The 16,598-nt window shown below is 38.0% G+C and overlaps 1 protein-coding gene across 1 annotated transcript; it reads left to right on the top strand.

Annotated features, from left to right (window-relative positions):
* Window positions 1-14,621: 14,621 nt before the first annotated feature.
* Window positions 14,622-15,770, top strand: LOC113238327 (the record flags this gene model as incomplete). Its single annotated transcript, XM_026475165.1, has 1 exon — window positions 14,622-15,770. A coding segment is annotated over exon 1 (1,149 nt), but the record flags the coding sequence as incomplete, so codon positions are not given.
* Window positions 15,771-16,598: the final 828 nt, after the last annotated feature.

The raw sequence follows: 16,598 nt of genomic DNA, 5'->3' as shown, positions 1-16,598 counted from the left end.
AAAAAAAATGTTAAAGAAAATCGACAGCCAAAATCAACAATCCAAATATATGTGTGTTATGATGTATTGTTATAATTATCAATACAAAGTACACTTAGGCAAAAATGCTTCGATCCGGCTGGATTCGAACCAACGTCTTCCAGCAAACCGTGCAAGACGCTATGCCAATATGATACCAAGTAACGGGACGAAGAAGTCGTGACTGGTGGTCACTCAGAGCTTTAAATCGCAAATATCTGAGGGACACTGCCACTGCGCCCGTCACCGTGAGACATAAGTTGACAAGTCTCATGTGCCTATAATTTCACCAGCACCCTTACACTTCAAAACTGGGACGCAGTAATGCTGACATTACTGCTTGACGGCAGAAGTAAGTAAACTGGCAGTACTTCCCTAGACGAACTCTTTTACAAGGAACTCTACTACTATAGGGTTTTTCAACGAGAACTTTGTTTTGTAAATGAAAATAAAACAATAAATTTAGATGACAATGATCCAAATTTTTATTGTATTGAAAAAAAGTAAGGTTTGGTACTTAATTATAAATGAAAAATGATACCAGTTACAGATGTCGATTCTTTTATTAAAGTTTTTGATCATTTTTTGAGAAAATGGTCATTACCATCTAAATTTATTGTTTTATTTTCATTTACGAAACACTGTTCTTGTTGAAAAACCCTTTACAACTCTTTAATTTTTAAAACGTGAAACTTGCAAACCACGGTGAAATGGCGATGGTCCCAAATCCGAATTGGGCCAGCGCAGCGGTCCAATTTCTGTCCATTAGCCCCACAAAAGAACTTATAATGTGTTAGTGATAATGTTAATTACGATTATAATTAATTAATATAAAGAATATCACCAAACTTCGACTGCTTGGAGAAAGCTTTCATGATAGTAACCTTAAGTAAATTGCTCAACATCAATTGCATCTAGTGAGAGGCGTAAGTCAGCGGGCGCTCGGGGCAATGCAGTTATGACGTCATTAGCACGTTATGTGACGTCATAACTCTGCAGCTATCTTCCGGCTGTCGGCAATTACCGCGATGGATGGGGCTACACGTGGCCCAAATGTACGTTATTATTTTACTTACAGGCTTGAATAGTACGCGCTTATGCACTCCCCTTTAAAGGTAAAGGTTATAATTTGTTATTATAGGTTTAATTACACTAAGCGCGGTCTTTACTGTCTGAACTAAACTTAATATAAGTAAATTTATGATATTGAGACCATATAGATTATAAAATAAATATTAAACTTTAGTAACAGTAGAGCAACTTGCGAAAGAGTTCGTCTAGGGAAGTACTGCCACCATTGACTTACAAATAAATGGACGGGTCTAATACAAAAACCACGAAAAAAATGTCCCAAGTCAACTTATTTAAATGTAGTGACATGTAAAGGAATATGAAAAAGCTAAAACGTTGAATTTAAATTGTAATGTCATCGCAGTACTGTCTAATTTTGCTTGCTTCGCTGTCAGTCGAACAAACAAAGACTAAAGCGTGAATGACGCTCTGTATACGATTTTAACGCCCTATAAGTTCGGACACTTTTTAACGCGGACCCGACGTCCATATACTTGTAAGTCAATGACTGCTACCTTACCTTTTTCTTCTTAGTCTTCCAAACACAAAATCAAAGCACTTTGCCGGCAACACCTACTCTCGTTACTAAAATCTGTCTAATTTGTTGAAATTTTAATATTAATATTAGTTTTCGGGGATACGAATGTACTCTTTTTCGTAGCCTTTACAAATATACATTTTTATTTTGTATTATTACACTAAAACATATTCACAATCATAATTTTCACTTATAGTTACACTTATATTACATATATATTCAAATCCGCACATGCACTTACATATTGAATAGATTGCTTTAGATGCACTATTCACAATTTATTACATTTATTATTTTAATGAACAATTTCCATCTTAGTCGTTTATTAGATCGTTCATAACAAATAACTTCTAGATTTAGTACCCTCTTTATTTCAGACTGAAAACCAGCGCCATAGGGAACTTTGGCATATGCTGTATGAGCGCCATTTCACTGTTATAACAAAAAAGGTTTTATTTTCCTGTTGTATTCAATCTGTATTTGTGTCATACTAGCATCGAGTGTATAACCAGACGAAATAATGGCCATACAGTCCTGGCAACTCATCACTTATAAATATCAACTCTCGTTTGCACTAAAATATAGACAGAGCCAACAACAGACCTGTGTGTATGTATCCGCATATTCCAAAAAAAATCTGTATTTATTGTAATAAATAATATCTCTAACAATGGCGTGCTGTACTATTCGGTGGTGTGGGAAGAACAGCAAAATATCTAATTACAAAACAAACGGAATCACATTTCATCCGTAATTAAATATTAAATATGTAATTTTGCAATTTTCGTCCATTATAGCAAAGCTCAAGTTAAACGTGTCGTTTTGAAGTGAAACAATTTGACGACATCCGTCAATTGTTTCGAATTCGGGTTGGCCAATCGGAGTTCAGTTTTCATCGTAATGATAGTTTTCAAACAAATTGAATGACATTTCGTCTCCATTTCTGGTTATATATTCGATGCATACTAGTGAACAAAGTGTCTATCTATCTGCCTTCCTATTTCTGCCGCCAAACAGTGACCATTACTGTGTTCCAATTTTGAAGCGTCAGATGCTGGTCAAATTACAGGCACTTGTCAACTTATATTTCAGGGTGATGCACGGTGGCATTACCTTTGCAATTTAAAGCTCTAAGTGGCACTGCAACTGTTGTGGATGGGCTTGTCGCTTAACTCAGGCGCACGACTTATTCGTCCCGTCATTTGGTATCATAAAGAAATTGAAATTTAAAATTGGAATACCGAACTCGGTGACAGACTTGACAGACTTGTTGTGTGTGTGCGTTTAGACTTACTTTAAATAATTCTAAAACTTGCATTAAAAGTATTTTAATTGAAAACTTATATTACAAAATTGAAGAGTACCTATGTTATAGATAAAGAAGTATGGAAAGACACCAAGAGTGTAGATTCAAAGTGTATTCCATAACATTTAAGTTTATTTGAAAAGAGCAATCCCTAGAGTTTCTTGCTCGTTCTTCTCAAAGTAAAAGTAGCTTGAAAAATGACGTTTTCAAGTGTAAAAATTTTACCGTTTACGTTTACGGTTTCCGGAAAGTGCGCAGACCCGGACTCATCCCCTACTTTGCCACCCTTAGAGGTGGCATTATTTATTTTGACATAGATACACATATACATTACACATAATATACATGATTTATTATTTATATTATTTCCTTCAAATTTAAATGGGACCAATATTGAGACCCTCTTTCCAACAAAAAAAGAATCATCAAAACCGGTTTAAAAAGCCGGAGTAATCGCATAACACACACAAAAAAGTCGAATTGAGGACCTCCTCCTTTGTTAAGTCGGTTAAAAAACGGTTAGAATACATACTCCATTAAGTTAATTATCTTACGCAACGCACACACTCAACATAGCCCCGCACTTGGGAATTCCTGTGTCTTGTGGTGTGTGCGGTGTGTGGGGTGGTTACCTTGGCCCACTGGTCTTCAGGCATGCGGCAGACATGATCAGCCCAACTCCATTTAAACTTCGCGGCTTTATGGCTACGTCAGCAATCTGAGTTTGAGAGCGCAGTGTCGTGATCCAAATTCGCTCGGATAACAATGAATAAATAAATATATAAATAGTAATATACAATCCATCAATTACGTTCAAGTTTAAACGGTATTTTTATTTTTTTTTACTGTAATCTTAACTTTAAGTGTAATTTACTAGATCCTTACGGCTTATGCATGTATTTCCTAAAAGAGTCCTGAGGTTCTTTTTTTTTTCAAATATCGTTTCTCAAAACTGGATACAATTTCTTAAGGAAAAATACAAGTGATCGGTTAACATTATAAGGCGTGAAGAGTGCATCCTTCTCGATGTGAACACAACATTTCATATTTAAAACAAACAAAAAAAATTGCTTATACTAAATTACAGTAATTTAAAATTTATATCAACTATTCATATAAAAAATAGACAATTAAGATCCATCGTGCAGTCAGCACATAAGACATTTTTTAATTTACTTTCTAGCTGAGACCACAGAACCAGAGAATATGTCAAAATCAAATCTGATTATAAGAAGCAAGATTGCGTTATAAGAAGAGCACATGCGATACACTGGACAGTACGTTATCAATCTGTACCTGGGTGGTATCCATGTGAAATGCAAAATAAATAAAATAAAAAAATACCTTGACAATCAAAGTCAGGTGTATTGGAACAGTCGCCCTCTCAAAATTCGAGAAGCGAGCATTTTCCTACTAGGTTACCGTACTCTGAACTATCTACACACATACTGAGCAACTTAATACACCATATACACTCCACCTAAGCTATAGACTTATAGACGATAATGAGTACAGTCTACTGAAACAATACATTCATAAATTCCACGATAGTATCGCACTGCACAGCTAAAATACTACACCAAACGACATTTAAATGTGTATTTATGCCCATTGTAATGAATGTAGGCAGGCAACTACCAAAATGGAAATTTTAGGCCCACCACACATAGGACATTTTAAACATCAGCAATTTTGCGACTGCAATGCCAAAACACGTTTTGACATTGTCTCGGTACGGTGTTTAGGTACTGCTTTGCTTTTGAGCTCTTGTCAAAGTTCAATGCTTGTAGTAGTAACTCGAATAATAATATTCCAATCCTAAATATCACAACAAAACAATCACAAACAGTTTTTTTTCACATTTCACCTGACTCTGAAGGAAAGTGACGATGAAGTCGACAATGCGTCAAAGAGAATATGTAAATAATGATTATTAAATACACTCTCACCTTGAAAAGGTCTAAGTTATAGCGTCCAGGAAACAAGTTGCAGGTAGAGAATTCCATTCCATAGCCGTTCGCCATATTAATATGAACGTAACAATTCGTGCGAATCCTAGGAATATCCACAATATAGGGAAGGAACCCCAGCCTACGTCTAGTCCCTCGATGATAGTAAGGCGGGATTAAATCATGTAATTCAAAGTTCCAAATTTTTTGTCTAATGCAATAATATTATGTGCCAGAAAATTACAATAATTACCTGGTCTCAAACTAAGAAATTCCTTGTGCTATGAGTACCAGAGCAACTGTATTCACTTCGGAGCACTAGCCATAACAACCTAGAGCCAATTTAGTTCGTTTCCAAATGGGTCCTCATCCAATCAGTACCAACATGTAAAAAGCATTGGGGCCACCGAGGTAGTCGAAGCATCGACATTTTTTTAATAATAACAAGTGACGGGATGGACAAGTCGTGCGCCTGGTGATAAGCGACACGTTTATCCATAGCAGTTGCGGTGCACTCAGAGCTCTAAATCGCAAAGATCTTACTGGCACTGTCACTGCGCCCGTCACGCTGAGACATAAGTTGACAATCCTCATGTGCCTGTAATTTCTCCAGCACCCTTACCCTTCTAAACCGGAACGCAGTAATGCTCACATTGATGCTTGGCGGTAAGGTGGCAATACTTCTTTGGACGAACTCTTTCACAAGGAGCTCTACTGCTACTAAACATATAAATGCAGTGCCATAGTTTACATTCAAATTCGAAATTTAAAAAGTGAAAAATTTTATTTGGATTGACATTTGAAAACATTTATGTTGCCGATTGTGATGCTAAAACTGTTACATGCCAGTGTGTGGTGAGTCTTAGCAGCTATACCTATGTTTGAATTCAGAGCAGGGAAATACTGCCATTAAATGTGAAAGTGCTTTTGATAGTTGCTCGAAGTAGGCAGGGAAAAATGGTAGGTAAAATTATACGTAGATAGACAGCTTTATTAAATAAAAATCTATAAAACCTTGCCTTTACAGAAATTTAATTGATCACTGACGTAAAGAGTCATGGCAGTGTATTGTATCAATAACTTTAATAATCACAAATATCGGTGAGATATCTGCAGTGATAATCTAGTTGGGAGTAGTTGGCATTTTGTATCCTGAGCCACTGGTTCTTTTGAAATTGTTACAAATATTTAACTTTTAGAAACAATTAAGTTATCGAAGTCGTGTGAAGTTCGAAATCCGAATTGGGCCAACATCAAAACTATTCGGAGTAATAAAGATTGTTGTTTATAACACGGGTTAAATTTATAAACTATATTGTACAAAATAGTTAAAATTATTTACGTGAAATGTTAATTGTAGAGTTTGCATGAAACTTTAATAATTATTTCTTTTAGTATAATATATTTTGGAAAACATTCCCCTTTTATTTATTTATTATCACCAAACTGTCTCTGTGGCCGAACGGTTACCATGCCGTACAGCCACGCAGAGGTCCCAGGTTTGATTCCCGGGCCGTGAGAAATATTTGTATGGCCTACATTTTCAGGTTTCTCTCGTACGTTTGGGTCTAATTTGTGGTTATCTATATGTCCATGGCACCCGCGACACAGGGTTTCCCTAGTGCGGGGCTATGTTAAGTGCGTGCGTTATTATTATTTATAAAAACACAATGTAAACGTACAGTAATAACCTTAACGCTTATTTGCTTATTACTTATACTACATACGTATTTGATATGATAGGTTTACTTCACAAATTAGTTTACTAATGCTGTCGGAAATGATGTCAGATCCTGGACCTCAGCGACCAAACAATTTAGCAACGTGAGACCACGTTTCGCGCTGTCAGCACGGCAAGTGTGCCGCACGGGAGGAGTGTTATTCTCGGAAAATTATTTTAAGGTGTCACATAAAGAGTTGAATCTATTCAATTCCTTGAATAAAGGAACTACAAATCAAAATGAAAGATAAAGCACATCGTATTATAGTGGGGATTTACCACTAAGCATGACGGAATAGAATAATTTGAAATACTTAGTGGATCGAGCACGTTGCTTCGAGATTAGTAATATTATAATCATTCCATTAAACTCGCTCTCGGGGATTTGTTGGAGCCCGTTATCCAGTGCGACTCAAAAGGAAAAAAAGGTCCAGTAATTTGTCTTTACTTAGAGGATTTATATCCGGATCACTCGTTGGTACAGTCGCGTGCGACTGATACTGATTTGAAGGATAAATTGCTGATTGTAGTCGTGTGAGGGCGTCTCATGCCTTAATGCTCTTAGGTTAGGGTAGCGTTTTTTATCCTTCTTTGATTTAATCTGAAAGAAAGACGTATTGCTACGGTATCGTTTCTTTATTCGAACAGATTTAGTGATTTAGTCAATGTATATAATAAAATACAATGTAATAAAAAAAACACGAATTAAATTCGTAAGGTCCACTGGTTCGGTCCGTGGTTTAGTTGGCACAGCGGCTGGCATGGTTTGCTAGAAAACGTCGGTTCGAATCCGGCCGAATCGAAGATAACAAACTAGTGGAGTAAAAAACAAAAAGTTATTGAATATCATTGTGACAAAACTTGAAAAATTTAAACAAATTAAATTAATAACTTTCGTAACTACAGTTTAGAAGAGGGTGGTTTGCTCATAAGCGCCCACCGTGTCCAATCGAAGACACTTGTTTAAGTATTTTAATTTTTTTTTATTTTACTAAAATAATATGTAGCCTATATATAGTCCCATTGCTGGGTACAGTCCTCTTTTCACAATGAATGGGCTTGGGCTATAGTTCGAACGCAGATTGGGAATTTTTTTTACGCTACTAAGTAACGATATAAACAAGCCGTGCGCCGAAAAAGAAGTTTCATTTCCAACAAGCTCGCTAGTCAATTTGTGTTTTAAATTGTGAAAATTTTGTTACGATGTAGCCATTAGAGAAAGGTGGTGTGAATTATTTTTTTGTGAAATTACTCCACTACTTTAATACTACAATCGAACACCAAGAAAAAGTCTTTCGATCCGGCTCGACTCGGCCTTCAGCATACCAGCGTGCCTGATACTCTCCCAATTAATCTACGGAACGAACCAGCAGATATTACGAACTTTTCTATGTATCGCACACACTCATAGCCCCTGGGAAACCCTGTATCGCGACTGCCATGGAAACACACATAGACAACTACAAATTACACCCAAAATCACGAGAGAAATAAATGTAGGACATACAAATCTGTCTCCGGGATCTGTCCGTGACAGACCAGCATGGTAAGCGTTCGGCCACAGAGGCACTTAAATGTGCTTGTTGCGGATCTGTGCTTTTGGTTTTTAACGACTTTTTTGCCCTAGCGCCATCTTTAAGAAATCTATGTAAGTTTGCAAGTAAGTTCATAAATACAACAAAGATAGATATCTATAAATCGACGCGAGTGATACCCAGTGTCTTGCCGTGTACCTCGTGTCCTCACGCACGCTTCATTACATCACACTCCAGCGCAGACCCGTATCGCCGCGAGCGCATGCGCTATGCACGCACACCTTTTAATTGAAGAAGGACACTTGTGAGATAGCAATAGTAGTTTAGTAATGCAGTCAAGTAAGTACATGACATGCAAAATAACATAAAAATGTTGAGAAACTGGACAAGATCAGGAGCGTATATAGAAGGCACTTTTTTGTTTATTTATTCTCAGGATGCAATACAAAGACGTAAGAAGTAAATATATACCGTGTAGACTAACATCCTTAATAATATAATAAATTTTGATGATGTGTTTGAATGTGTATCTATTACTATGATTTCGTTATCGCTCTTCTCACTAGCACGCATTATCGCGACCAAAATACAAAAAAGAAGAAAAAAAAAAGAATACCAAAACACTTTAGTAAACTAAAAAAGTGTTTCGCCATTTTCTTTTTTTTAAGTAAGCGGTACAAGTAGGTATTTTTAATTCTCGCAACTATGAACACTGCGCTGTATGAGTTTTTCTTTTACCTGTTTACGCAGTTCGTTATTAGTAGGTAAATTTAAAAGTTTAGAGAAGTGGGCAGTAATGGAATTTCATACTTCCTTTGCAGGCCTTGGCCGGGAAGGAGTCGCACAGTCCGTAAATGACAAATTTTCCGTGTTCGTTTTTTGAAAGTAATGCAAAAACTTCCGAACACGTTTGATAAAACACTATTTATTTATACGTATGGACTGCGACGTGTAACGCAACGCGGGTGGCCGGTAACCGGTCTCGGAAACGTCGGTACATGACACCCTTCGGCCAAAACTCCTCCTTCATGATGGTGGACAGATGTTGAGTTTGTACTCTCACCACAAATGAGTTAAAATCCACATCGTGGCGGGACCTCAACCGCTCGACTCTCAGGGTAGCTTTGACTTTCATCCGGATATGTTCCACAATACAAATAATACAAATACAAAATGATTTATCACAAAGAAAGGTCTAAGTACTTATATTTCATGTATATTAACAAGTTCCTTAGTGAGAGCTGGAGTCTATACTATGTTGGGGACCTGTCTTACAGATCACCAGTCTCATTCCCTTTAGGTGTATATAAAACAATATCTGCAATCTTTGTGACATTTGATTGAAAACCACTTACAGTAATTTCTACGGATTTTGTTTGGGAAAGTTTATTGTTTTAATACGCCTATGTGATATTTACACTTCACGCCCTTTTCTGTCGGGGTAGGCAGATCACAGCCTCCCACTAGCTACAATCCTGACACACATCTTCTGCTTCATCAACACGCATCAGTGCTTTCATACAGGTTCGTCGGTTAAGGTACTCTTCACCTGGTTTTACTTTAGGGCGTTTTCAATTTGGTCGTGGTGAGGTCCCTTTGGTATATACTTACCAACTAGTCCAATCACACTCGCCTAGTAAAATAATAAAGGTTATATATTTAAAGAAATATGGGGTGTCTGGTGTATCTACTTTAGTCTGCTGATTGTTATTTTTAGTGTATTTTTGAATATAATCATCCGATATATTTGAATGTCTAATATTTAGCTATGAACAGTGTGAAACTATGGATACCTTGTTACTGTCAACTTCTACACAACCTATGTTTCCACAAGTAAATGAGTTTTAAATTATGAAATGATTCGTTTAGTATCTATAGTTGTAAATATATTTCTTAATGAAGTAAAAGTATTATTTTATAAGATGGTTTCAAAATCACCATCGTATTACTTACAACATTCATATTTTTAAACCTTTGGTTGCTTTAATGAAGTATTGACCGCAGTGTGGATTTCAAAGGGCTATAAAGCGACCTAAAGGCGCAGAGAAAAATGTGTGCGTGCACGCTGCGCGTTAATCTCGCGCTCGGACGCGTGATGTAATGAGGTGATGCGCGCGCCGTAGGATCGCGATCGTGCTGTGAGGCTGATGATAGATTTGAGCATCGTTACTCTTATATCACTAATTGTAGTTACATGTATTAAGCAGTATATTTCTCTGACGAAGAAATTTATTTACCTTCGATTTGCCGTGGTTAGGAGTTATACGGCTTATATACTGTCTTCCTTATAAAAAACTAGCTTAATCTATATTTTTGGTGAAATTGAGTTATTGACGTATCTGGGATCAGTAAAATGTTGCCTACAACCCCCTATTAGCGGTTTTTTAATATCTTATTTGGTTCCAGTTTTATTGTTAAACAAAGTCAGTGTGATTGACTTTTTTTAGGTGACAGTAAAACTTTAGGTGCCAATATCTTTGAAGTCACCGAAATGCAAATGCGCTAAGTGTGCCAAGGAGGGCAGTATAGCAATAGTCGTGTGACGGAGTGAAGAATAATATGATCTGTGCCCGATGTGGTTTCAAAGCGGATGTAGTAACAAATACAGAGAAAGGCTAAGGTGGTTTCGGCACAAGCGCGAATAAATGAAAGCAGAGTGGCTAAAAAGATATAGATTGGAACAGCATGATCACTAAGAACGTTTTCAAATGAAATCGAAAGTGGAGTGCGCAGTGAGAAGAATAACAGGGTTTGTATGAAAGTATATGTATGTGAGCGAAGCAAATAAGTTTAGAATCGATAGTATCTGCCTACTTCAATGAGAATCCAAAAGTTATGTAGGTTGGAAATATTTGGTGCAAGACAAATATAAACAATGTTTTCGCTATATGTGCCTAAATAAATTATTTAGTAATGCAGGACGTGGAAAGTACTACTCATATTCCATAATTTGTCTGGCGCACCTGAGTAACAATCAGCGAGAACTAACATCGGATGGCAAATCCTTCCACCACGAAGGCAAACATGACCCATAATTCTGGGCTGCAAGTCTATGCCATCGATTCAATAAGAAAAAAAATGTGTATACTGATAAATTTCTCACATATGGCGCAGAAAATCAAAAACAAAAATCTGCAACAAGCACATAGAAAAATTCTTAAGGTCCGCTAGTTTGTTCCGTGGCTTAGTAGGCGTAGCGCCTGGCACGGTTTGCTAGAAGACATTGGTTCGAATCCAGCCGGATTGAAGAAACTTGTTCTAAGTGTTCCGATCTTTGTATTAATAAAAATAAAAAAATAAAATAAAATAGAATAAAATGCATTTATTTCGGAATACAACAAGATCCATAAAAAAATGTAAGTGTTACATAAATAGTACGTAAACTTAGATGAAGAGAGGACCAGTGCCTTAGCAGTCCACTGTCGCATCTGTGTGCAACAACTGTCAAGAGTTTCTGGCAGCTCGCGCACTCTATTCATTGTCGCGGTGCAGCGCTTGCGCAACGTCGTGTCGAAGCTGTCAACGCTCGCATTCGCGAACATCCCGCACGCACTACAGTGTCGCGACAGCCTCAACAGAACCCTGAACGCGTTGTTGTACTCTACACGCATCGCATTTAGTGATTTTTGTGTGTGCCTGCACCATAAACTACAGATGTACAGCGATGTGCAGTAATCTTTACATAAAGTCACTGTTACTTGTGCCGTACATCGACTGTACGTACGCGTTATCATATTAGCTCCCATTGCTAATGCTCTACGTTCCATCTCAATATCTGCGTTATCACGGAGATCGTCTGTTATAAAATGACCAAGATATTTAAAGGAGGTCACTCTATTCAGCTGTTGGCCGTTAAGAAGAATGGGGGGTACATGTGATGGGCACTTACTTCCCGCCTTAAAAACCATATATTCACTTTTGAGCACATTATATTTAAGATTATGTTTCATGGTATACGATTCGCATATGTCTATAAGTACTCCTAAGCTACCGACAGATGGGCTCAGCAACACCATGTCATCAGCCTAACTTATATTATTAAAGCAGATCCTGTGGTCTGCATATATGGTGTGTATAAGTTACGCCGTACTACATGGTACCCGCCGTATCTACTGCTAAACTCACAAATCACAAAAATAATTGAATATCATGGTGGCCAAACATCGTGACATTCAATAACTTAAAAAGAAGTATACTATTGAGTTCTTAGGTTTTCGCGATTGTTACACATAGGAAATGAAACTAGTTTTCCGGATTTAAATTAAATCGCGTATATTTGTTTTTTCAAACAAACCAACGTTTCGGGTCCTTCACAGGTCCCATAGTCACGGTTGACTGAGGTGGTACAGTCATCAACCAGTTATGTCTAATATTAATGCAAACCACCCTATTTGTTCACTATAGTTACAAAAGTTTATTAAAAATTACTTTAAATACTAAATACGTTATTTTTAATTTTACAAAGAAACATTCCAATTCACGCTACATTGTTTTACAAATTATTTTATTCTAACAATATGAATTTTTATTAAGTTACATTTATTATTAATTAATAACGGAAATTAGAATAAATTAAAACATATTAATTATTACTGCAGTCTTATGGCTGCTTGGGATTTTTCATCAGAGGAAATACTAGATTCCAAACTGGTGGTACGGAGAAACCATCTTCCCCGTTGAAATTAGGATGTTTTTAATTTCAATTGCCTCTCGCAGCATCCTGGGCAGATAACGGACTTCTTTTGCAAAGACCTGGGGTTTGTCAAACTTCATTGAAGTATACTGAGAAGTATTCTCGTTCTGTTCAGATTTTGAGTTCTTTTACTTTCAACGTAATGACCTAATAGCAAATTTTAATAAACACAGCACCATCATTCAAATATTACTCAGCAAAACTAGCCGATAAAAATATTCTAGCCCATAACTAAATCAACACAGTTGTTAATATCGATTCCTAATAGAATTGAATGTTTTCCCCGTCTGCCTATCTGCAAAGTAATTGTAGTTCCTATTACAGAGATGTCTAGGCCACAGAACATACATAGCGAGGAAGGTGTGCCGTTGACCTGTCATTGAATATTGTGTTTCGATCAGTACAAAAGTAAGTCTACAAGGTAAGATTATATTTTTCCTTCTACATTGCTAAGTTTGTCACGTAGGAGTCTAGTAGTTTGTTGAGTATGCAATCCATCGGTAACAAGGTCCTATGTTACTATTGATTTTGGATAGGATCGATATTTGTTTTGTGTTTAATACAACTTGCGTCATAAGTCAATGTCATAAGCTTTCCGCAAGAATGCAAATATTCTTATTATATCCACTGAATGCAAATATTTAGTAGCAGTAGAGCTCCAGTTCGTCCAGAGAGGTACTGCCACCTTACCTATTTCTACCGCCAAGCAGTAATATCAGCATTACTGTGTTCCGGTTATGAAGAGTAAGGGTGCTGGTGAAATTAGATGCACATGGGACTTAGCAACTTATGTCTCAGGGTGACAGATGCAGTGGCAGTGGCCCTCAGATCTTTGCGATTTAAAACTCTGAGTGACACTGCAACTGTTATGGATAGGTGTGTAGCTTACCATCAGGCGCACGACTTGTTCGTCCCGTCACTTGATATTATAAAAAAAAGTTTTTGGTAGCTGTGTTCCGGTCTTGAAGGGTAAGGACCCTACAAGACCGGAACACAGTAAAGCTGACGTTACTGCTTGACGGCAGAAATAGGTAAGGTCTCTGGACGAACTCTTTCATAAGGATCTCCACTGCTACTGGAACTATATATAGTCTCACTGTTACCCACAGGTCTCTTCTCAAAATAAAAGGGCTTGGGCAGATGTTCCCACGAGGGCCCAATGCGCCTTAGGAACTTTACACACATAATTAAATCGCTTCCTCACGATGATGGTGAATTATAAATTGAATTTCCCACATAAATCTCAAAAACTCGGACATGCAGTACGTATTCGAAACCACAACCCATTGCTTGGGATGCGGGAGGCCACCACGGTTAATTTAGTAGTAAACCATTTTGTGCTTTTTATTCTCAACATGTTTCGTCTCAAATTCTCTACATAAACATTCCTCAAAAGAAAACCAGGCGAAAACACAAACATCAAAAACTTAGAAAAGCAAAATAACAAAACAAGTACCAATATAACAATTTTAAAAAGCAAACACCGTATGCTCTTTGAAATCTAAAAGAGATTTGATTCCGCTCGAGTGGATTGTTTTAGCAAATATTATGACTGGACTGGAACACATGACTTAAATGTATTGTGCATTGTAACGTAAGGGATTTTCCCAAAGGACCCCGAATAAATTGTTTAAGCAGTCCTTTCTTTACCTTATTATGTTTCACAATATTGGTCTCTTAAAAAAGAGTCCGTAGCAATGCGCGTTCGGAAACGGACGTGCCACGACGAAGTGAGTTAATTACACCTAACTCGTGTTTCGAGCGGCACAAGCCGCTGCGCGTAATTGAACAATGAGTTCCCAGCAACTCATTGCCAATGAGCTCCTGGCGTTCATTATACACGCTATCGACACCATGGATGAAGTCAGCATAGTGCAGATATGTAAATCAAATTTCAGTGAAGATGAGATTTGCAGTGGCAAGATGCTGCTTTTCCAGCGTCTCGGTAAAGCCGAAGAGATGCCATCTCGCCGGAGGGATGGAGGCGTGAAGAGTCTCCAAGACATCATCACGCTGCTGAAGGAGACTGACCCGGACGACGTGCCTACATTCGTGGCGAAGGAGCTGCACAAGCTGCCCCCCGTCACGTTCGACCACGTCGATGTTACTAGGCTGCTGAAGGACATTACGTCCCTGAAGTCTAGCCTAGCCGAAGTACAGTGTAAATTAGAGGCTTCGGATAACATCATAAGTGAGCTGCGTACCCAAGTTGCGTTATTAAGCAATGCTGTTTCGGTATGTAGGTCACCAGAAGCCTCTAATGTAAACACACGACGCGGAGCAGCGCTGAATGCCTCGGTCAGCAGTTTCGAGTCGGCACACAATGCGTCACCATTCGTTGCTGCCACCGCGCATGATGCGCCGCGCCCCGCTGCCCGCCCCTCTGCCTCGGTGGAAATGTCACGCGTGTGCACGTCAACCCCGACACGTGCATACGCCGCTGTAGCCGCTGTAGCCGCTTCAACTAGCCGACCCGCCACTTCGAAATTCGAGCGGCGGCAATCGGCTAAGGATAAAAACAATTTCCGTGTGCCTGTTTCTGAAGTTGCAAAACCACAGAGGCAGACGGTCCAGTGCGACGAGGATGGTTTCACAAAGGTGGTGAAGAGGAAGCCCACCAGCCGTAACCAGTGTGGCACAGCTCCGACAGGACCGAACTTCCTGCTGCGTCCGGCCGTACCAACGACGTTGTTGTACCTGTCGCGGCTGCATTACTCCACGAAGTCTGAGGAGATAGTGGAGTATATCAGGCATAAAACCAAATACACCCTGAGGGTCGAGCGGTTGGAGTCTCGCCGCAACGTGAACTTCAATTCGTTTGTGGTGAGAATACCGACCGAACATCTTTCGACCTTCATGAAAGAGGAATTTTGGCCGAAGGGTGTCATATATCGGCGATTCCGAGGCCGGTTACCTGACACCAGATTGCGCCAGACGTCGCCGATAAGGGAAATCGTGTAGATTAGTTTTTATTATTATATTGTATGTATGTTTGTTTTAAGGTATATATAATATAGGTGTATTTTGTTTTTATATTGTTATTGTTATATTATATGTATGTTAGTCTGTAAGGTATGTATCTATGGGTCCTAGTTGCCTGAAATAAATAAATAAATAAAAAAATAAAATAAAAATAAAAATAAAATAAAGCTGCCTAACGCAGGTTTGTTTATTGAAAGATGCACCATCAACGTAACACAAAACAAGCTTAGAAATAAATGTACATATGTTCACGATTCAATGTGGCAAGTCGCTACAGATATGTACAGAACTAAAAATTATGATTAGCCAATGTGAAACAAAGAATAATCTAAAATAATAATAAAAAAGCAATTAGGTAAAAATGTAAAATTACAGCAATAATCATTGACTTACAATTATATGGACGTCGGGTCCGCGCTAAAAAGTGTCCGAACTTATAGGGCGTTAAAATCGTATACAGAGCGTCATTCACGCTCTAGTCTTCGTTTGTTCGACTGACAGCGAAGCAAGCAAAATTAGACAGTACTACGATGACATTACAATTTAAATTCAACGTTTTAGCTTTTTCGTATTCCTTGACATGTCACTACGTTTAAACAGGTTGACTTGGGACATTTTTTTCGTGGTTTTTGTATTAGACCCGTCGTCCATTTATTTGTAAGTCAATGGCAATAATTGATTATAAAGGATTTAAGGATTAAACAATTGCTTGGACATGCGAATAAGCTGTTTAGTGTTCTTTACATGAAAGATGTCTATGTCACTGTCTCTGGTCACAGTTAAGTC

This window comes from Hyposmocoma kahamanoa, unplaced genomic scaffold, assembly GCF_003589595.1.
Source record: "Hyposmocoma kahamanoa isolate Upper Pololo Valley unplaced genomic scaffold, ASM358959v1 95, whole genome shotgun sequence".
In the NCBI taxonomy this organism is placed as follows: domain Eukaryota; kingdom Metazoa; phylum Arthropoda; class Insecta; order Lepidoptera; family Cosmopterigidae; genus Hyposmocoma; species Hyposmocoma kahamanoa.
The sequence above is the reverse complement of the archived record's forward strand: the minus strand, read 5'-3'. Positions and strand labels throughout refer to the sequence as shown.